Source organism: Arvicanthis niloticus, chromosome 2 (assembly GCF_011762505.2).
Source record: "Arvicanthis niloticus isolate mArvNil1 chromosome 2, mArvNil1.pat.X, whole genome shotgun sequence".
NCBI classification, from domain to species: domain Eukaryota; kingdom Metazoa; phylum Chordata; class Mammalia; order Rodentia; family Muridae; genus Arvicanthis; species Arvicanthis niloticus.
The window spans coordinates 142161987-142185325 of NC_047659.1; the positions used below are offsets into that span (position 1 = coordinate 142161987).

The 23339-nt window shown below is 50.4% G+C and overlaps 1 protein-coding gene and 1 pseudogene across 2 annotated transcripts; both read right to left on the reverse strand.

Moving 5' to 3' along the window:
* Window positions 1–9069: 9069 nt before the first annotated feature.
* Zbp1 (Z-DNA binding protein 1) lies at window positions 9070–22527 on the reverse strand. 2 transcript variants are annotated; one of them, XM_076930328.1, is made up of 8 exons: window positions 22335–22527; window positions 18669–18901; window positions 17560–17748; window positions 14724–14891; window positions 13113–13316; window positions 11909–12118; window positions 10192–10368; window positions 9070–9594 (listed from the first exon to the last, which is right to left on the reverse strand). In XM_076930328.1, the coding sequence occupies exons 2-7, from the start codon at window positions 18838–18840 to the stop codon at window positions 10193–10195; spliced, it is 1119 nt and encodes a 372-aa protein (XP_076786443.1). In that variant the 5' UTR covers window positions 18841–18901; window positions 22335–22527; the 3' UTR covers window positions 9070–9594; window position 10192. The 2 variants fall into 2 exon arrangements, with proteins under 2 accessions (XP_076786443.1, XP_034351732.1); XM_034495841.2 differs by having other exon boundaries at window positions 18669–18905.
* LOC117703942 (tax1-binding protein 3-like) lies at window positions 20895–21664 on the reverse strand (annotated as a pseudogene).
* Window positions 22528–23339: the final 812 nt, after the last annotated feature.

The window sequence follows — 23339 nt, forward strand, 5'->3', positions numbered from 1 at the left end:
CAAAACAACTCAAATTCCATCTTATACCAGATCAAACCCACAAGTGAGAGCACAGGCTGGTGAGGATGTGGAGCAAGGGGAGCACTCCCCCATTGCTGGTGGGAGTCAAAACTTGTACAACCACCGTGGAAATCAGTATGGTAGTTTCTCAGAAAGATGAGAATGGATCTACCTCACGATCCGGCTATACCACTCGTGGGCACACACCCAAAGGAGGCTCCATCCGAGCACAAGGGCACTGGTTCAACTATGTTCAGTGCTGCTCTATTCATAGTAGCCAGACACTGGAGACAACCTAGGTGTCCCTCAACAGAAGACTAGGTAAGAAAATGTGGTACATTTACACAATGGAGTATTACTCAGCTGTTAAAAAAATGACATCATGAAATTTGTAGCCAAATGGATGGAACTAAAGAAAAATCATCCTGAGTGAGGTATTTGCTTGTATGTGGATACTAGCCATTGAATAAATGATAAGCAAGTGTGGTGATTTGAATGAAAATGGTCATAGGGGATGGCACTATTAGGAGGTATGTCCTTGTTGGAGGAGGTGTGGCCTTATTGGAGGAAGTGTGTCACTGGGGGAGGGCTTTGAGGTTTCAGAAGCTCAAGCCAGCCCTAGTGGTTCACTCTTTCTTCCTGCTGCCTGACCCAGATGAAGAACTCTCAGCTACCTCTCCAGCACCATGTCTGCCTGCACACTGCCATGCTTCCTGTCATGGCAAGAATGGACTAGACCTCTGAACTGAAAGCCAGTCCCCATTAATCATTTTCCTTTATAAGAGTTGCATGGTCATAGTATCTCTTCACAGCAAGAGACATCCTAAGATGCCAATGTCCGATTCATAGATTCAGAGAGGTTATGTGTAGAGGAAGGGACTGTGAGGGACACATGGATCTCCCTGGGAGGTAGAAATGGAATAGATTTTATAGGTGGACTGGAAGGGGACGATCAGGTGGTGATGGGAGGAGAGATGGGTTGAGGGAGGGAATGTGGGGAGAGACAGCTCAAGTTGAGGGGTGCTTGAGGGGTGGTATAGAAACCCAGTGCAAGTGGAGACTTTCTAAAATATACGAGGAGATCCTGATAAAGTCTTCAAATAATGACAGGGGAGAGAGTCCCAAATGGCCATCTCTTGTCATTAAATGAAGCTTCCAGAACTGGGGTTACATCCAATTGAGTTGTTGGCTAGCGGTGTCCAATAAACCCCCCACCCTAAACATCCCTGCCGGTTGCCAAGACAATAGGTTGCTCTTCACAAAATGACAGCAAGGCCTTGTTGCTGATGACAACACCCACACAATTCATGGAACATGAAGAGGTCGAGCTGGTGTCTAGATACATTTTTACCCCCGTGCTCTAGTGACTTTAGTGTGGGAAGGCACTCCAGAGGTTACCACAAGTCACAAACACGAGCTTGGCCACAAAACCTTTGATCTACAATCTAACCTGCCTGAGAATTATGACAGGGCAGTGGTGGCACAGCTTGTGAGAATCACCAGTGTCTGATCTGACTTAGGGCCCGCTCTTCTCTGCTTGGGTGACCAAGAATTAGAGCCTAGATAGCTCAAAGAACAAGGGTAAAGCCGAATGCCACTGGTCTTTAAAAACAAAACGAAATAGTAAACTGACTCCTAATGACACTCTGCCATACTCATAGATCAGTGTCTAACTCAGCCATCACCAGAGAAGCTTCCTCTTGCAGCAGTGGGAACAAATACAGAGACCCACAGCCAGGAAATATGCAGAGAGTGAGAGACCTTGGAACACACAGCTCTAACTAGGGTGTCTCCATCAAATCCCTCTTCTCAGAGCTCAGGGGACCCATGAAAGAGGAGGTTGGATGTGTAAGAGCCAGAGGGGTGGAGGACACCAGGAGAAACCTTGGTTTCTTTTTCTGAAGAAATCAAGCAAAGCTCTTACAAACTCACAGACACTGAAGCAGCAAGCATGGGGCAGCCAGGGTCTGCACCAGGGCCTCTGCACACATACTATGGCTTTTAGGTTAATCACACATAGTTTTAGGTTAGTATTTCTGAGGGACTCCAGAGTGTGTAAACGAGTGTGTCTCTGAATTTTGTGCCTTCTCTTGGGACAATTTTTCTTTTGTTTGTTTGCTCTGTCCAACCTTGATGTGATGGTTTTGTTTAATCTTATATTTTCTTTTTTTTATAAAAAATAACAAACACATTGTATTGGCTGGTTTTGTGTGTCAACTTGAAACAAGCTGGAGTTATCACAGAGAAAGGAGCCTCCCTTGAGGAAATGCCTCCATGAGATCCAGCTGTAAGGCATTTTCTCAATTAGTGATCAAGGGAGGGGAGCCCATTGTAGATGGTGCCATCCCTAGACTCATAGTCCTGGGTTTAGCAAGCTGAGCAAGCCAGAAAACAGCATTCCTCCATGGCTTCTGCACCCACTCCTGCCTCCAAGTTCCTGTCCTGACTTCCTTTGGTGATGAACAGCAATGTTGAAGTGTAAGCTGAATAAATCCTTTCCTCCTCAACTTGCTTCTAGGTCTTGATGTTTTGTGCAGGAATACAAACCCTGACTAAGACACACACGTACAAAAAACTGTAAGGCCCCCACGAAGGGAGGACCTCACCTCGTGAGGTCCACAACTCAGGGGGAAAACCAGAACCCAGGGGGAGTAAAGGAGGGCTATTGTGGAAAGCCCCAGCCCATTCATGGGGAACATTTTGTATGGGCTATTCTCTAAGAGCCTGTACGTAGTCAACCATCTTGTGGTCAACCAAGTTCCTGAAACACAGAGCTCACGACCAAGCTGACCTGCACTCTTGGTTCTGTTCAGTCTGTTAGGAGTTTTTGAAAATTCTTAACCCTTTCAAAACAAAAACAAAAACACCCCACCCCCCAAGAAAAAAAACCTTAAATTACTGGCTTTCATTTTCCTGCTTGAAAAATGGAGGAAGTTTCCGCCCTAGTTTGCTTTCTGTTGCTGTGGTGAGGACCATGACCTAAACCAACCTAAGGAGGAAAGGATTAGTTCACAGGGACCTGCCCGTCATCCTGGGAAGTTGGGGCAGGAACTTTAGACAGGAACCTGGAGGTAGGAACTAAATCGGTCATGGAGGAACACCGCTTACTGGCTTCTTCCCCTTGGCTTGCTCAGCTTGCTTTCTTATACATCCCAAGCTGACCTGTCCAGGCTCGGCCTTCCCACATCAATCACCAGGTAAAAGAATGTCCCACAGGCCAGTCTGATGGAGGCGATTCCTCAGTTGAGGTTCCCTCTTCCCAGGTGACTCCAGTTTCTACCAAGCTGACAAACAAACAGCATGCCTGTCTCCACACATCTCCTCCCTCCCCCTACTTCACCTCAGCAACCACCTGATTATCCACACAGCACCTGAATTCCCACATGGCACCTTTCTTCTGCTCCAGACTCTTCCCAGGACAGAAGCACAGCAGACCAGTCGTCATAACACCTCCGGATCCCACTTCCAGCCCCGTCTCTGGCCCTCTGTAGGGGCACAGGGCAGGGAAGCATGTGGCACCATGTGTCTGTGGAGCCATCCTACACCATTTGAATTCCAGAACTTTCTCATGCCTGACCATTTTTGTTTGTCTGAAGTCTTTTCTAAATGACGATTCATTTTAGTTTATGTGTATGGGTGCTTTGCCTGCATGTATGTCTGCGCACCATGTGCGTGCCTGGTGCCTGCAGAGGTCAGAAGTCATAGGATCCCCTGGCACGGGTGTTATGGATGGTTCTTAGAAGACATGTGGGAGCTGGGTAGTAGATTCCAGGTCTTTACAGGAGCAACAAGCCCTCTTAATCACCAAGCCATCTCTCCTGCCCCCAACTCTTCCTCATCTCTGGTTTTGTGGTTTACCCAACTCAGGGCTGAGTTGCCCTGAAGAGTTGAAGAACAGAGAGACTTCTCTAAGTAGAACACCGTTGGAAAATGTCCCTCCAAGAGTTTTGATTGGTTAAGCATGGGTCACGTGCTGACTGTTGAACCAATCAGAGGGTAGAGTATTTCCCTCGAGAAATTCATCATTTCTCAATTAGAGAAATAAAATAACTTTTAAAATATAATTCAGTTTCCATCTTTCCACACTTTGTGATTAAGAAACCTAGAAACCCAAGCCCCTAGAAACTTCTCACGTGCACGTGCGCACTGCACACACGCACGCCCATTGATATCCATCTTACAAGGAAAACTTTACCAGCTTATCTAGTTTCATTTCTGTACCTTGACAACGTACCCTGAAAACAATTTAGGAGAAAAGAGGATTCGTTCATCTTACCATTCCAGATTGTACTCCATCATTGTGGGAAAGTCAAGGCAGGGACTGGAAGCAATTGGTGACGTCACATCCACAACAAGCGCAGAGAGAAGTGAAAGCATGTTTGCTTGCTTGCTTGCACTCAGTTAGATTTCTCTACTTTTACACAATTCGATTTGCCGTGCTTAGGGAATGGTGCTGCCCATAGCGGGCTGGGATTTTTATTAACTCAATCAAGACAATATGATTGCTACAGATATGCTCCCAGGTCAACCTGACCTGGATAAATCTCACTGAGACTCTTTTTCCGAAGGTGAATCTAGGCTTTAAGGAGGTGACAGTTCAAGTATCTAGGATACTGTCTGACAAGCCTTTTGTGAATCATTGCTTCCAGCCCTTATGTCACACTGAAAATGTTCCATCTTTTGCACTGTGGCATGCAGGTTCCCATCTTTGCCCCCTAGGCATTCTGTGCCAGGCTGACTGCCTGTTCCAAGGTGTCACCCTCCCCAAAGGCGCTGACACAATAGCTCAGAAGCCACTGTGCCCTCTGTCATTCCTCTTTCCAATATCTTAACTTTGCTTCCACCCTTCATATTTCGAGTTTTTCTGAAAATGCCTTTTTAAAGAAATACTCTAAGGGGACTAGAGTTTTCTGCAATTTCAGGCCACTCGCCCCAACTCGCCACTGTGCACAGAGCCCAGTGCAAAAAACTTCAGTTGAATATCAGAGTACAGGCCTGGCATGCACAAGAGACAGTGTGGAAAGCAAGCCCTCCCCCAAATGCCGGTCTGCCATCACAACCCCCAGAGTTCTGCAGAAGATACGTAAGAGAAAGCTCTGGTGTGGGACAAGAAGTGTCAGAGACCGAGGGAGGGCCCTGTCACAGGAAGCTGTTCTCTGGTATTCTGTCTCTGGTATCTGCTGTCTCAGTGTAAGGCTGCTAGCCTGAGGCCTGGACCCGTGGGGAAGCCTCAGCTGAGCATGAGTCTTTGCCACTGCTCAGAGCACCTCACGTGCTCATTGCTTTTGAGTAAAGATGTTTTCCCTTCCTTTAAGAAACTTTTTCTGCATTCTGAGGGCTTCTAGAAACATCGGCAGCTATAGCTGAAATGGACCCTGGTTTCTGTCAGCCTAAAATTGCTTCTCTTTTTTCTGGGACACACTTCACAAGGAAAGCTCACCCCTCACTACCAGCAAGGAGTGAATTTGGCACCACAGGAATCGTGATTGGTTCAAGAATTGGCATGTGACCTGTTCCCAGACAATCAGAATTCTCTATGAGACATTTTCCTGGTATTTTTCTACTTGAAGTCTCTGCTAACAGGTGGAGCTCTGTCATAAGTGGCCGGCAATCACATGGAAGGCAAGCTGTTGAGGACGAAGGCTGAACACACAGCTTGAGTGCCTGGATACAGCCATTCCTGAATGCTGATATCCTATGACCTCTGGGATACTTGATTGTATCCATTTCCCCAAAGCAACAGGATCCTTCCAGGATGAGCTCCCCAAGTCCCCTTCCCTGCTCTCAGCTTCTAATGTTAGCTGTCTCCACCGAAAGCACAGGTGAAGGCCCCTTCAGTACTCAGGGTGAGTGGATGGGCCATCCCCCATCCAAAGGCCAAGTTCTCTCATCACCCCAGGGAGAGGCGTGTGGGCTGGCGAGCTGAAGACTGCTGACTCAGTAACTTTTTGCTTTTAATGGCGCCTCGTTAATTTCCTCTCCAGAGAGATGGCTTTGCCCTTCACCTCCAGACTCCATTAGCCACGCCCCGCTTTATCAGCGCATTTATGAGAAATTAATTGCAGAGGGGGAAACGGTGCCGGGCAGTGAGGCCTCTGCTTGGGCAAGCTCGAAGTTGTAGTTTGCTCCCCATAGACACTGGGCCCGCTTAGCTGTGGACCTCAGGCCGGCTCTGAGATCGCCTCAGACTTTTAGCTGGGTGGAGAAGGAAGATGACTGAGAGAGCCAGCCACCCTGCGCTTAGCTTTTGTTGACAATGGGATGCCCCAAGGCAACATGCTCTGGAGACTGCCGCACAGCACTGTGACCCAGAAGACTGTGCCCTGACACAGGATCCCGGTCCACAGCGAGCCCCATGGCCCAGCTTCCAGGGAACACTCTTGTGGGGAAGCTGGTTTATGGCTAAGACTTGTACAACCAACCTCTGGCCTTGACTCCTTCGCCTGCCAACTTTCCATCTCGGTTTCCTCTGCTCTTGGCTTTCCTTCATCCCCAAGTGCTCCCTCATCTCTGTTGCCTTCCTTTGGGCTTCATATTCTGGTCAGGTTGTGTCCCCACAGAGTCCGTTCGTGTCTCAGACTTCCTCCCTCACCTGACCAGAAACCAGAACTTAAGAGTCATCAGCCCCGCAGCACAGCTCTGAGACTCAGAGGCTGCAGGCCTGTGTTCCACAGGCCAATCAATTATCCATTGCAACCATCCCCGCTGAGCTGTGCCATTGATATCCAGCTCTCGGTCACCTTGTTTCCCTCTCTGTAGCCCAGTGCAGCTTGCAAAGGCCCCAGAGGCCCCAGGGGTTTGAGAGTGGGGAAACCAGGCTACGAGCCATGGTTTCTCCACCCAAGTGGCTCCTGAGGCTCTTGTCTGTGAAGCAGATCTTTCCTGAATACTTCAGAGATCTGCCCCATACCCTTGTCCTATCCCTGCCCTCCACCTTCCCACAGCCTTGGCTTCTGTGACCGTAGTGGCTCTCTGGCTCTAGGGTAGCCTTTTAACAGTAGTGGCCAATCAAAAAAGTGTCTGTCTTATTGCTCTGTCCCATGATTGGTTAGGGGGTGGCTTTCGGCTGAGTGAAGAAGGAAATAGAAGCTGTCATAGGCACCTTTCACTATTAGGAAGGTCTCCCTGCATCGGCAGCCATACTGGGGCCGAATGAAGGGGGTGAGGGAGGTGTCTGGGTCAGCCAGAGCCCCTGGATGCACATATTCCTGAAGCAGGACCTAAGCCTGGAACACTCACAAACTACAGCTTGTTCCTTGTGCAGACACACACATCACAGCTTTCTGTCATCAACAAGCAAAGCGGTGTGCTTATCTGTAGAGGTGAGTGGCAAGCCTGGCTGGGGGGACTGTGGACAGCAAGGATGGAGAGAGCTTGTGCGATGAGTGGAGGCTGGAGAGAGCATGCAGGGTGGGTGGGGCCAGGGAGACCATGTAGGGTGGGTGAGGCCAGAAAATATGCAGGGTGGGTGGGGGCGGAAGAGAGCATCCAGGGTGGGTGGGACCAGGGAGGATGTGCGGGTGGGTGGAGCTGGAAAGAGAGTATGTAGGGTGGGTGGGGCTGGAAGAGAGTATGCAGGGTGGGTGGAACCAGAGAGTATGCAGGGTGGGTGGGGCCGGAAGAGAGCATGTAGGGTGGGTGGGGCCGGAAGAGAGCATGTAGGGTGGGTGGGACCGGAAGAGAGCAGTAGGGTGGGTGGGGCCGGAAGAGAGCATGTAGGGTGGGTGGGGCCGGAAGAGAGCATGTGGGGTGGGTGGGGCCGGAAGAGAGTATGTAGGGTGGGTGGGGCTGGAAGAGAGCATGTAGGGTGGGTGGGGCCGGAAGAGGGCAGGGCTGTAGAGAGCAGTTTTGTTGGAAGCAGAGTAGTGCACAGGATGAATGAAGGTGTCCAGAGCCTTCAGAGGCACAGGGCCTGTCTGAGCTCAGAAGCTTCTGGTGAGCAGGAGAGGCCATGGGTGTGTGGGAAAGAAGAGAGGACATGGTGCACATGACATGTGCATACTAAGAGACACTTGGTTCACTCAGGAGCCGCCTGTCTGGCAGCTGATTCTTCCTCTGGCCTCCATTTTCAAAGCTCCACTGCCCTTCTGCAAAGCACTCAGAACCCCAAGTTTCTAGAAAGCGTTAGTGACCATGCCCCCTGGTCATCAGATGATGACATCACGTCACCAAGGCCATATCTAGCACACAGTAAATGATTCCTGCCTGTTGACTGGCCAAGGCTGGTTGATTGACACATAGGCGAGCTAATCACTGCTACAGGGCCAAGGATTGAGGCGTGGAAACCATTTGCTGTTTGGAAGTTCCGCCGAGGACTCCAGTGAGATCAGAGACAGAAGGGAAGGGTTCCAGAGAGGTCAAGTGGATCTGGCAGCCCTTGAGAGAGAAGAGAGTGAGCCAGCAGCCTTGCCTACTCAGGCCGCCTTGACCAAACACCCTGAGCAGGGTGGGTTATGATGGCAAGAAATTGTTCGCCTTGCTTGAATCCTGGAGGACTCACGTCACAATGGCAGGTTCAGGGTCTAGTGAGGCGCTCGCCTAAGAGCAATGCTCCATAGTCTCACAGTAAAAGGCTGAGGAGACTAACAGGCCCCTCAGCTTTGTGTAGAGAGCATCAACTGGGTGCAGTTGGCTACCCTGGTCATGGGGCTTGGGGGGCATCCGCCTTTACCACTGAGCCATCTCGCTTGCCCCTGGTTTAATTCTTTAGATCCATTTTCTGAGTGGCTAGATGCTCTTTAGTCAAATGAAACACTAGCTTGGGTTTCAGAGGTACACCTTTGTACAAAAGCACAGTGAACGCCATGACTGTGACCCCCCTCAGCCGTGACCCCTGTCAGCCATGACCACCCAGGGCTTTGATACCCCCTTGATTGTGACCCCCCGCCCCTGTGGCTGTGACCCTCCTTGGCCTTTACCCACCTTGACTGTGGCCCTGCCTCGCCTCCCCATTCTTCTGTTGGTCCCTTCATTCCCTGGCTGGTGTCACGTGTACTTTCATGTCACATCTGTGTATATGATTTGTCTTAGGGTTTTGCTGCTGTGAAGAGACACCGTGACCAAGGCAACTCTTATAAGGACAACATTTAATTGAAGCTGGTTTACAGGTTCAGAGGTTCAATCCATTATCATCAAGGCGGAAGCATGGCAGCATCCAGGCAGGCGTGGTGCCAGCAGAACTGAGTTTATCCAAAAGGTCTAGGAGCCACAAAAGAGAGAAAATGTGACCCTTGTCTTTCTAAAAATGGCTTTCATTCATTTAATGTGGTGGTTTCTGGTTGCATCTTCTTTTGGGCAATGACAACCTCAGGATTTTTTTGTGGCTCTGTGCATACTCCAATTCACACATCTTCCACTGCTGGACAGCAAGGTTGGTTCTGTTTCTTAGTTGCTGGAAACAGGACCACAGCCTACATGGATATGCAGAGATCTCTCTGAGCTGACTTTTCCCTTCTGGTGAGCACCCAGGAGTGGTAGGACTGGCTCATATGGTTGCTTGATTGATTGTTGATTGATCTTGAGGGAGGAAAGGTTGATTTGGCTCATGGTGGCAGAGAGGTCAGTTATGATTCCACGGCTCCATTGCTTTCTGGCCTGTGGTAAGGCAGAAGGGCATGGCAGAAAAGGGATGCTCGTGTCAGGGCAGGCAGGAAGAAGAGATGACTAGAGAGACTGGAAGGGGCATGATGTAGGCCAGGACTGGGGCTGCATGGGTAGCCCTTGTGCGGCATGTATGAAGCCGTCATTGGTTACCCTTGTACAGCATGCATGAAGCCCTGTACAGATGGAGTTTCATCCTTAGCATCTCATAAACTCGATTTGGTGGAATGTGCCTATGATCCCAGCACTCAGGAACTGGAGGCCAGGAGATGAGAAATTCAAGCTCATCCTTGGTGACATAGTGGATCAAAGCCAGTCTGAACCACATGAGACCCTGATGTCTTCAGTGACTGTTTTTTTTTTTTTCCCTCCCAAAGTCTCTACCCCGACCCAATAACCTCATTAGACAGCAAATCCATCTAGAGACTTGGAGGCAGTACAGGACCAAGTTGTCAGTACTTGAGCCTTTCCAGGGAAAATATCACATCTGAGTCACAAAAATATAAATCTAGTCCAGGCCCTGAGTGCAGCCACCAAAAGCCCCACAGGCCTCTCTACCTGTACCTGTGCCCTCGCCACCTCTCTCCTCACCTCAGTCCTGGGCCTGACAGCTTTCTGTGTCCTGGACTTCATCCTCTCTAAGCACAGGTTCTGTGGTCTGGGCGCTGCTGTCTCCCAGAGCCATAGTTCTCAGCCCAGAGGTGAGCAGCATGGAGTCACTGGGCCCGTGCAAGCAGCTTCTGGGAGGCGTGGCTTCAGAGCTCCCACCTGGAGGGCAGGGAGAAAAGAAAAGCATCCTGCAGACTCCTGTGAGAGGTTTCTGCTTGCCTGTGTGTTCAGGGCTTTGTTCCCAAAGTGTCCTATGGAAACCTAACACTCCCCAACACATGGTTGGTTGGTTGGTTTGTTTGTTTGTTTGTTTGTTTATATGTCGGTGTGTCTGTGTGTAGAAGTCATATGACAACGGGTGGGAGTTGGCTCTCTCCTTCCACCATGTGGGTTGTGGGGAATCAAACTCAGGCCATCCGACTTGGGCAGCAAGTGCACTCACCCACTGAGCCATCTCACTGGCCCAGGAGGACTTAAACACCACACCACACACCTTACATGTCTCCCGGTTCATTTCAAATAAGACAGAGACATTTTACACACACTTTCAGACCCTGAAAGGCCAGGCACCCACCAAGGATTTGGGCTCCTGGATCCCTCTTGTTCCCCAGACTTCCACCCTGTGTTACTCCACCTCTCCCCTCAGGGTCTTGGTGCCTGCCTATTTTACACTTGCAACCCTTCCCCCAGACTTGTTGGCAGGCCCCTGTTGGCTCCTTATTTCAGTTCTCTCACAGAGGTTCCTTGTTGGCAGGGCTCACAATTTCCTCTCTGGGAGCAGCCATGAAGTCTCCCTTAAGTGTTCCTTGCCTGGGCCTGGTGACTGTGACCCACGACACTCGTGGCCTGTTCTCGCTGTGTGAGCCATACAGCACTTCACCATGGGGATACTGTAGCCACCTGACATCCGGACATCCTGGTCTCTCCATGCTAATTCTAACTATGCACATGTAGGACTATGTTTATAATTCTCCTACTCCAAACCCAAAACGTCTCTGCGTCAGACCTGCTCACAGTCCTTCTGTGACTCTTTATTGCCTTGGTGTCTACACCTACATCCTCCCTGCAGCCCGGGGCTACACGCTGGCTTTTGGTCTCCTTGCTGAGATCCAGACTCTTGTGTCCTTGTGTAGAATGAAAAATTATAAAGGCCATCTTATGAAATATGTGTGAATTTTTCGCCTTAGACCTTGGGCAGAAAAGCACCTGCCAGCAGGTTTGGGTCCATCTAATTAGTTACAGAGGAGGGGGAGTTACAGGACAAAGGCCTGTTAAGAACATCCCAGAAACTGACTGGCCAAGGGAAGAACTACACCCTGCCCCATGGTACGGCCTACTAGTGTTCAAAAAAGGTAAAACAACCAATCCTGTGCACCCGCGCGGAAAGTTCGCTTTTTCCCCACCCCGCCCATATATAAGCGCTATGCCCCTGAGCCACGAGGTCAGTCCCTCTATCCCCTATGTGAGATATGGGGATTTGGGCTGGCCCAGAGCTCTGATTTAATAAACCACCTCATGTGCTTTACAGCAAGACGGTCTCTCGTGTGTCCTTTGGGTGCGTGCTATCCTGTGACTTAAGTGGACCCCCTTTCTGGGAAGTCCCGGACCTTTCACTTGCACCAGGCTATTGCCTTAATGCTTGAAGGCAGGATGAATGAACGAGGTCGGGGCACACACAGACACTTGTGCCCGGGCTCACCTATGTCTTCCTTCGGCTCTTCTCCAGACTCCACGACTCCACCCTTTGACCTAGAGTGGATGGTCATCTTGTTGCTGTTACCGATGGTGGCATCCTCTAGCAAGCAGGATTTGATGTGGACGCTCTGGGCTGTGTCTCCCCCAGGGTGAGAGCCTGGCTCAGGTGTTTGCATGTTGAATGAAGATCCTGGGTCAGCAGTGGTGGTTGACACTTGGAGTAAACCAAAGAGAGAAGCCAGGAGAAGCGGGCAATTTGCAGAGCAACCTGACATGTACACCCAACCCGGCTGTCCCATCCTCACACTTCACTCTCACCAGTAACCTTGCAGATCTGGCTCATAGCCTTTGCCTAGCCACCCCACCTCTTTGTCCCAGCACATGTCCCCACTGGACTGGAAATCCCTACCCCACCCCACCCCCCCGCCACCCTGAGCTCAGCAAACCCACTCTGGACTCAGCATCTTCTTCTGGACCTCTGTAGCTCTGTAGCCTTGCATCTTTGTGGCCAGTTCCCAGGTGGCAGATGAAGGACATGGTTTATACCTTTTCACACATCCTACTGTGTATGGTTCATACCTTTTCTCTCCCAGTCTTAGCCTCACCTCAGCATCCCCTGAACCCTGATGTCTTCTCTTTACTTTCACACTCAAAAGTCAGGAAATGGCCATGTTGGCTTTCCCAACCCCTATGCCCAGGTTCCCTTCACTCTAAGAAACTGTCATGGAAGGCCACCGCAGAGTCCTGTTTGCTGGTCCCGCTCCTGCTATACCCTGCCTCCCTGACCAGTTTCTCTCTGAAGACACTTCTCCCTGGCTCTGTTAGTTCCCCTGAGACCTCTGATCACCTAAGAATCCACAGTTGCTGGCTGGCAGGGCTCTGGCAGGGTCCTCGAGTCACTGTGCCATCGGGACACTGTTATTACAATTCACTAGTGGCTTCAATCTCCATGTCCTTAGGCCACCATCCAGGCCTCCACCCACCCTATGATCCGGCTTCCTCCCGCTCAGCCTTCATTTGTAGGCGCTGACTGGGGTTTGCTGCACATGGGCGCTGGGAGCCTGGGATCTGAGTGGCAGATCTAAAAGCTCGGTGCTGTTCAGCGATACCCCCTCCGCTGGGTCCGGGCAGAAATGAGTTTCTGGTCATGGTTCTCTTCCGGCTTCCGGGTCCTTTCTAGATATGTGGAGTGATGGAGGCCACCATACCTGGGGGGCTGCCAGAAAAGCTATAAGCGGAGTGTTCCCCAGGATCCCTCACGAGGCTCATCTCGTTGCCATGACCAAGCTGCACGCGTCGGAGCATGGACTTGTCCATGTGGATGTGCTGAGCTCCGTGGGCACCAGGGGGCGTGTCCTGAGCAGAGGCATCCTCTGGCACCAGTAGAGGGACATGGTGAGGGGTCCTGGGACCTGGGAGGACAGAGCATTAAGAATTTGCTAGAGACTCCAGATGGCTCTGTTCTTGGGCTCGGGCATCAGAAGCAGCTGGAGTCGGGCAGTCTGAGTTCTCAGTGGGGGCTCACGGTACCGTTGGGGCACCTGCCTACTGGGTCTCCTCAGCCTTTGATCCCTCATCAAAAGAAAGGCCCCCGAGGGGTAACTAGTCCTCCATGCCTCTTGAGAAGGGTCCTGGCTGTGTTTATTTCTCAGGTGCTCAGTTTTTAGTCTCACTTTACGATTTTTCAAATTAAAGGAACACAGAAACTTTCAAACACATTTGAGTCCGAAAACTGATGAGTGGTTTAACACCCTAAGGAAAATAGCCAGACAGGAGAGCCATCAAAACCAGGGGATTTACGTTGGGGGTCGGGTCTGAAGTAGAGAAGACTTCTCCTGAGGGTATGGGGAGAATCTGGGTTTGGGACTGATGCTCCTGTGCATGGGTTGGGGCCAGAGGGTGAAGTGGCCCCACACCCTCTAAGCCATATGCTTATTACAGAAGAAACACTCACTAGACAGCACCAACTTGCATCAAAACCAAGATGCTGAGGCTAGAGGATGGCTATGGTAAGAGCATTGTCTTGCAAGCATAGGACCTGGGTTTGGATCCTGGTACCTATGTAAAAAGCCAGGCCTGGCTGCATGCACCTGCACCCAGAGGGCTGGGGGACCCTGAGACAGGATCGCTGGGGCTTACTGTCTGCAAGGCTTGCTCCAGTTTCAGTGAGAGATCCTGTCTGGATGCGGTGTGACAGAACAGGACACCTGATGTCATTCTCAGGTCGTGAATGGGCTCCAGTAAACACATGCGCACTCACACATACATGTACATACACACATAAACACACAAAGTCACACAAACATACACATACATGCACATACAAACACACAAAGTCACACAAACATAAACATACATGCACATACAAACTCACACACACAAACACATACATATGCACACATAAATACATACAAACACACACACAAACACACACACTTAGGTAAATATATAGGTAGGTAGGTAGATAATTCGATAGCCACATAGATACATAGATAGAAAAGAAGCCACTGAGTGTAAGATATCCTTACTTTTCGTGGCATAATTTGAGAGACAGAGATGTGTTCAGAGTGAGAACTGCAGTAACCCTTTCACCACGTCCTGCTGAGAGAGAGGGAGCTGGGTTATTCTAATACAAAAGGGTTTGTTCTCATTGAGAAGGAGCAAGATTAACGGGAGTGCAGGTGAGGTGTGGCCCATGGGTCTCACTCTGAGAAAGGCCGTGCCTAAGACCATGCCTAAGGAGGTGAAGCAGTTGCTTTCTCCTGGGAGGACCAAGTCCCCTTTCAGCTCGCCCCCCTCAGCCACGACCCTCCTCTTACCTGGTTCACCACAGGCGGTCTGTCTTGACATGACATTCCCATGGCCAATCTGGATGTTTTCTGACTTGGCAATGGAGATGTGGCTGTTGAGTCCTTGTTGGCAGATCATGTTGATCGGATTTTGCTGATAAATAATCGTAGAGGATTCTTGTCTGACTCCAGAATGAGCTGCAGAATAATATTCCATTGAGTCCTTTGTCTCGACGGCATAGGGAGTCTCTCATCAACAACACTGAACTTCCCTGGGAGCTTGCTGCCACGTGAGCCCGGACCCCACCCTGGGGGGGCCTGAGAAAGAGGGTGTGCAAGGTAAGACTCAGGAGCTGCCTGTAGCTGGCCACAGCTTTCCTTCCTCGTGTTGGAAGGACACAGTGGTAGACCGGCCAGAGCCTCTCCTGAAATACCAGCAGCAGGCTCTTTACCTGTGTGTCCCAGCCACAGTGGCTCACTGGGAGGCTGGTGGAGACTCTCACCCTCTCCCTACCCTGTCCCTGTTGCCAGGGCCTTGCTGAGGCCCAGGCTCCTCTCACTTCAGCAATGGCTAGAAAATGTCCCCTACGGGTGGTTGAGCTCTGTTGACGTTATTGAAGATTTAAGGTATGGCCTTTTGTTTAAAAGCTGCCTTCCACACCTCACTCTCCCTCCAAAAGCTGAGGAGAGAGAGAGAGAGAGAGAGAGAGAGAGAGAGAGAGACCCACACCAGCCAAGCCCAGAGCCTGCACAGTGTGCCACAGGGTCACTGCCTGCTCCACCTGGAGGCTTGTGCACCTCCGTGAACTCCTTTCTCCATAAGTTAAAGTATCCCAGCCAGCATGGTGACAGACACCAGTAATCCCAGTACTTGGGAGATTGAAGTAGGAAGATCGGAGTTCAAGGGAGGTCAAGGTCATCTCAGCTATGCAAGATTATCTGAAAAAAAAAGAAAAAGAAAGAAAGAAAAGAAAAAAGAAAGCCAACACATTTTCTAATCATGTTTCTGAAAAAGTGAGCATACTCGGGCTGGGACAGTTTAGATACATATTCTTTAAATGCTCATTTCTTTTACTGGCTTTAAAAGATATTTTTCCAGGTGTAGTGGTGCACACCTTTCATCCCAGAATTTAGTAGGCTATAGCAAGGAGATCTCTGTGAGTTCGAGGCCAGCTTGGTCCACATGGTGAGTTCTAGGACAGCCAGGGCTACATGGTAAAACTGCCTCACAAAAAAAAAGAAAGAGAGAAAGAAAGAAAGAAAGAAAGAAAGAAGAGAAAAAAAGATAGATACATTTAAAAAGAACATTTTCCGGGTTTCCTGAGAGCACCAGGGCTCAGAGCTGGTACTGCTACACCCACAGATCTCCTGGTATCTCCAGGCTTCTATGCAAACCCAGCCTAGCACTCTCTTAAACGATCTGATTTACTTGTTTTTCAATTTGGGTTTTGTGGGGAGATTTGTAGTTTAGGATAGCTTTGAACTTGAAATTTTTCTCTCTCTGCCTCCTAAATGCTGGGATAAGAGCCCTGCACTATCACACCTGCCTTCTTCAAGTGACTAAAACCCCCAAGTTGAACAAAGTGTTCACAGAGAGTCATTACTAAATTCAGGCTGTCCCCTGTGGCCAGGCTGAGCAATTCCAGTGTGTCCCTCCCTACAGACTTTCTGCATCTCAGCCCTCAGAAGCCTCCAGAACCCTCTCTGTTGAGAGAGAACCCAGGCTTCTCTCTCCTCAGTGATGGCTAGAAGAAACCTCCTATGTGTAACTGTGAATTTTATTTGCCAGATATAATTGCTGTCTTGTAGGCTTACTGCTGAATAAGCTCACCCTTTCTAGTTCTTTCTGAACTCTGGCTGGCTGGTTCAACTCAGCAATTCTGACTTAAAACTCCTCTCTAAGCTGACGGATTCAATCCTGCTCTCTCACTGAATTGCTCTGGTTGACCTCAAATCTGGCTTCAGCTGCCTCTGCTGACTGCACTAAACTGCATGATCTCAGGAAGGAACTCGGCTCCTCTGCACTGCGCTCACTGCACTGACTCCCAGCCGACTCAACCCCCAACTCACTGACTACATCCTCTCTCCCTGTGCTGCTCTTAGAGAGCTTTTCTCCTGTCTCTGACTCATTCTGTCAAATCTTTCTCTGATTTGTCTTGGTCTGCCTCTTGATTAGACATCACTTTTAAACATGGCTGTGTCCTTCTACAGACTAACTTTACTCACATTGTGTGTACTGAGGGTGTGTCTGCATTCCAGCGGAATCACACAGACCTGGAAGGTCTTTGGATGTGATCCCTTGTCAGAGCAGCCATGTTTCTGGATGATGAAGTCTCCACCACACATATGTTTTGTTGAGTTTCACTGACTTCATTAAAGATTTGGATGGGTCACTCTTCCTCCAATAGCTGGAGACGCTATGGGCACTATGAATGAGGCAGGCAGGCCCATACCAGCCAAGACCAGCAGCTGGATGACCCTCCCTCCTTAATCCTGGCAGCAATCTCCCTCCTGGAACAGCTGACCCGAAGGCTGGAGAGGTGGCTCAGTGGTTAGAGCACTGGCCGCTCTTCTAGAGGATCCAGGACTCAGCACATACATGGTGGCTCACAGCTATCTATAACTCCAACTCTGGCCGGAAGATCAATTCCCTCTTCTACCCTCTGCAGGCACTACATGCATGTGGTGCACATACATGCAGGCAATACACTCATACACATAAAATAAAATATATAAATCTAAAAGAAAATCCAAAAACACAACAATAACAATAACAAAAATCTGGCCCTACACCATCTAATCCTGATCCTTGACCTCCCTGACCCTTGACCCCTGACCTCTCCAAACTGACCTTGACCCCTCATACCTAGCTCTTGGCCTTCCTGACTTGAGTGGTAGATGCTCCATCTCTGTCCGTCAAAGCTGAGAAGGTGCTTACTCCTCATGGTATACAGGAGTGGGTTCACTTCTTTGGCTGTCGTCATTCCCAGAGCCTTGGCGATATGCAGGGCCCTTTGTGGTTCATGGGCCTCCAGGAATCTTAATATTCTTTTCTCTGTAAGGTGGGAGGCAGGAGCTTAGTGGGAAGAGAGTCCTGGTCTTGCATCTGCCCATCACCTGCTGGCTGTGGCCTGGGATACTTATGAAGCTCAGGGACATGGTGATGGTCTGTCAGAAGCACATATTGGGTCATAGACAGTACAGTGGTCATGCGAATGAAGCTATCACCCTAAAAGCTGGCTCAAACTGGCATAGGGGTGTCAGAGCCCACATCTTGCCTCTTGCCTTCTAGCAGTGAGTCTGGCCTCTGATAACCCTGTGGAGCTTCAGTGGTCTGGGGAGGCCTATGGCGTGCACTGAACTGCAGGCCAGGGCTCTCTTGAGCTGCACCTACATCTCCTTAAGGTCTCGAGGCTGAGAGAAGAACGTGTCAGTTGGAGACGGGAGGCACCCTGCTCCACTAAGCACAGAGAATAGTTTCTCAGGAGAGCTCTGGGACAGCACATTAGGCTGGGTCCCAGAGCTTCCTATCTGCTTGGGTCATAGATGCTGTCTGCTGAACGTTGAGGCTCCGAGGCTGCTTCCTTTCCTGTTTCTATCTGAGGGCTGAATGAAGGCAAGGTGGCTCTGGGGGCAGCATCGGTGCTTAGAACTGTGGGTCCTTTCTGCTCCATGGCTATCAAAGTCACCTGAAGGCTCCAAGTGAAGCCGTATCATCAGCCCTCACTATCATTGTAACTACTGCCTGGGTTGTGTCTTCACTACTGCTGGTGTCTATCACACCTACTGTGTATAAGCCCTGGGGTCTACGTTAGCTCCGTTGACCAGAAGAAATCAAGAGACAGAGAGGGGATGGCCGAGCTCAGATTTGAAGCCAAGCCTGAATCTGGGCTTGCCTGTTGCAAGATGGCGCTTAAGGTGTGTGTGTGGGGGGGGGAATGGTGGGGAGTCTGCTGTGCCTACATGACAGATTACCAAGGCTAGGCTGAGCAGTGGAGTCCTCGGGGATTGCAGGAGTCCCATCTCTGGAAGCATCCCCGCCTAAGCTCCACGTCGCAGGGGCTGGGGAAGACACTTTGCCCTGGTCCTTCAGGCGGTAAAGGACTTGATTGAGGGTTTTCTTGGGCACCTGACACTTCTTTAGCATCTGGCCAGTCTTCACAGGGCCACCGGCATCACTCAACACCTGCAGGATCTCTTGCTCCAGACTGTCTTGGGGAGGAACACAGAGAAAAGCAGAGTCAAACCTAGTCCCTAGGGGCTGCCTGCATCCAAACTCCAGGGACAGGAGAGATCTCCTGAGAGAGCCCAGAGCAGACAAGGCACTGGTGACCTGGGCCAGGCAGACAATAGCGAGAACATCACTCAGAGGCAAGGGTATCGGTCAGTGGACTCTGGCCCCACAGCTAAGTGTCTGGATGGCCAAACGGTAAAGTCATACGCAGCCTGCCCTGTGTACTACGTGGAACCCAAACAGGTTGAAACCCTCAGCTCTCAGACAGTGGAACAAGAGAGAGAGTCACGAAACCAAGTCTGTCCCTGAAGTCCCTTCGTGGTGTCTTGGTGCCTCTCCCAGTCTGGCCAGAGAGTCCCTTTCTCTTCAGCTCAGTGCCCACATGAAGGCATGGGTGTGACCAGCTCAGGAGCCCAGCAGATAAGAGACATGGCTCTTTCCTCCCATGCCTGATACAGCAGGAGCCCCCCAAACCCAGCTCAGCTCCTTTACCCCAGCCTTGATACCATCTTCCAGATGGCTGCCAACTCCAGAAGGCTTCCCCCAGAGCCCTCCACCCCTGCTAGCTACCCAGCCTCCTCTGTGTCTGACCCTGAGGGCCCCCCAAGTTCTACCTCACGTTCCTTTCAGCATGTCTGTCTGCTCATCCATGCTTTTACATTTCTTTCTTTCCCCTCATGATAAAGTCTTACCACATAGCTCAGGCTAGCCTGGAACTCACAACAATCCTCCTGCTATAGCCCCACCCCCACCCCGGTGCTGGGATTATAGGACCGAGCATCTATTCCTGGCTTGGCCTTGCCTTGCAAAACCTTTATTAGGGAGTGTGCCCTCCCCTACTGGCCCCTAAGGACACACAGGGCAGGCAAAGCCTTCTTTATAGGATGAGCTTGAAGGACTGGTCGCAGGGTCTGAATGTGGAACTTTAGGAAGCAGAAGGCTGGAGGTGACAGGCTGGCCATGTTAGTAGCATTAATAAACTGCAGGAGCCAGGGAACCTTAGTACCTGGTCTTCTTTGCCTGGCTCTGAACCTGCCACCTGGCCCGGCCCCTCCCTGATAGCTTTTGAGTAACCACTTCTAGTATGTTGTGAGATCTGAAACAAGAAATGATTTTCTTTTTTTCTTTTTCTTTCTCTTTCTCTTTTTTTCCTCTTTCTTTCTTTTTAATTCCAGTGTTGTTTATTGGACACAAGTGTTGAACATGGGATGGCATCATACTGTCCCGTTTCCATAGTAACCAACTTGGCTTGGTCACATGCTACAAGTTGCTGCTTCCAGGCCTGTGAATTAGTAAGCTAAATTCAAACAATAAGATAAAAATGCTTTTTTTTTTTTTTGTATCAAAGTTGTGACTTAAAAATTACAAAAGCTAAACCCACGGGTATAGAGAAAAAAATGACAATCCTGAGAGCTACCTTGAAATGTCAGACTTGAAACTTGCGGGGAGGCCCAGCACCCATTAGGGGGAATGAAGGAAGCGACAGCCTACCCTCTTCATCCAGGTGGCCGTCATACTGTCTCTGGCACATGTGGGTCCAGCCCCAGGCTGGGCACCGTGATGGGGGAAACACAGGAAGAGGCACTGAGAAGGTGTCAGGGCAGAGACAAGCCCTTCAACCAGAACAAATTGGGAGAAGTGGAAATTCCAAGCTTTGGCAGCTTCCAGAGGTGTTTCCCCAACAGCCCAGCCCATGCTGGCTCTCTGGCTGGGCCTATGGTTACTGAAGACAGGATACTACTCCAGGCCCTTCTTTCCAATCCTCAATATCCAAGAGAAAGAGCTAGTCCCATGGGCTGAGGGTTGAAGGGTAAGAAGGTTGGCTTGGACTTTTGGGGTCAGCTATTACCCCTCAGAGCTGGGGCCCAGCACACAGCAGAAGCCAGAACTAGATACAAGACAGAGCGTGGATGTGTTCTCGCTGTACAAAAAGGTCACCGGGCACAAGTCTAGACTGTGGCTGACCGCTAAGACAGCACGGACTGCTGGTCGGCCTTCTGCAGAGACTGCCGAGTCACCAGCGGGCGGACCACCTCCTTTGAGGGTTTGCCGAGCCTGATCCTGGTCGTGAGTGAACATGGTCATGTCCCAGCTGTTCACCTACATGATTACTGCCCCCAACCCCCACCTTCTCCCTCTTGCTCCGGCCTCCTCTCACTCTGGCCCAAAGGTTTTTATTTATTTATTATATGTAAGTACACTGTAGCTGTCTTCAGACACCCCATAAGAGGGCATCGGATCTCATTATGGATGGTTGTGAGCCACCTGTGGTTGCTTGGATTTGAACTCATGACTTCCAGAAGAGCAGCCAGTGCTCTTAACTGCTGAGCCATTTTACCAGCCCCACCTGCATGAGCTTGTCTCCAACCTGCAGCCCAGAAATTTCAGCAGGACCTCCCTCAGATACTCGTGTGCCGTAAATGCCCTTGTCTGTTTTATCTTCCAAGAAGGGATTCTGGGAAGGGTCTTGGTTGACCCCACCTCCAATACTGAAGCCCAAGATTAAGACTTCACCCTGATGCAACTTTATGAATTTCAACTCTTTGCTGAGACGGTAAGACTGAGAAGGAAGCATCTCCACCCGTGGGCAATCCACAGGGTGAAAAAAAGCCAGATCTGCCCGCTTACGTTCAGGCATGCACCTGGCATTAAGATTGGAGGACTGTGGGCTTCCAGCTTAAGGAAGACTCTGACTGGCCACTATGGTGGTGACAGGCTGGCCCGAGATATAGGACATTTCGACGGAAATCTGACAAGGTGACAGCGCCCGGTGAGACCCCAGCGAGAATGACCCATGATTTTTTTTTGGGGGGGGGGGTTTTGTTTGTTTGTTTTTTTGTTTTCCGAGACAGGGTTTCACTGTGTAGCCCTGGCTGTCCTGGAACTCACTCTGTAGACCAGGCTGGCCTCGAACTCAGAAATCTGCCTGCCTCTGCCTCCCAAGTGCTGGGATTAAAGGCGTGTGCCACCACCGCCTGGTGACCCATGATTTTTAAAAATGGAGAAAAAGCAGTAAACTAAATCCTGTCCACAGCACCTCAGCCTCAAACAGCCCCGCACCCCACCCCGCAGCCGCCCATAGCCCAGAAGCCCCTGGCAGGGTGTGTAGCTGCGGCAAGGGTTCAGCTAGGGCAGAAGAGCTTGAATATAAAATCAAAGTCATATCTTCTTATCAAAGCAAAGTCCTCTCTTGAAATGACAGTTCAGAGCCTGAGGCTTGTCACAGGCCTTGGTGACCTCATCTATGAGGTAAAATGACATGAAGGATCTGGGCAGGGTCCCTGAAGCAAGCTGACTTCCCTGTGGTGACCTCAGAGTCCTGTTGCTGTCTGGGCCAAGGAAAGAGTTAGGAGCCATAGAAACCCCACCAGGGATCCAAGGGTGTCGAAGGAAAAGGTTTAGCTTACCTCCTGTGCTCGGGTCAGCAGGAGCTTCTGCCATGCTCACAGTAGCCTTGGGGCGCCTTTAGGGCAGGGGGTGGCAGATTCTGACACTGTGGCCAGGCCTGGGGCTCTGAGTCTACAGGGAAAGAAGGGTTGCTTAGACCTCAGACACCAGCTGTTACCATCCCGGAAACAGATACCCATCTGGCTCTGTCCCCTCCCCGCTCTCCAGCTTTCTGAAGAAAGAGAAAATGAAACTTTGGTGTGGTTCTCGAAAGAAAGAGTGTCGAAATCGAAATCCGGGTGGGCAAGCAAGCAGGAGTTGGAGACTGTGGGACAGAGAAGAGACGAGTCTTGGCCTCTGGTGTGGGACTGCCCACTTGGACCCCCACTGGGAGAACAAGACTGAAGAGGACTCTGTGAAAGTCCCTGTGAGGAGGAAGACGGTGATCTAGGAAAGGCACCCAGTGTGCCTCCCCTTCTTGTCCACAGGGCAGGTTTAGTGTGGTCTACCCAAATACCTTCTAGAAAAAGAGCCCCCTCCTCACTTTCATAAATTCTCAGTGATCCAAGGACGGTTCAGACATCTTTGTTTCATATTAAGGAAGAGGAAATCGAGGCTCACAGAGACGACCTTGTGCCCACCGCTCAGCCCACCATGATCTCTGAATCTGGGTTCCAGCTACAGGGTGGGGGTGGGGTGAGTAGAGAGGGCATGATCTTGGGACTTCTGTACCTGTCTGGTGTGCAGGTCATTGGTGCACAGGGTGGGACAGAAGCAGTCAATGGAGACCAAAAGGAGATGGTGTGCCTGCAAGATGTCTGCAAAGCAAGTAGGAGGTGGCAGGTGCCCAGTCAGCTTCCTCTTACAGAGCCTGACAAGGTCACTGGACAGGCCATGACCAGGCCAGGTCCACCACAGCTTGGGTTGGGCCTGTGCATGGGAAAACTTCAACATTTCCAAGTGATTTTTATGACTTCCAGGGAGGAGGTAACAGTGCCTGCAGAACCAGCCAAGGAAAACAGAAA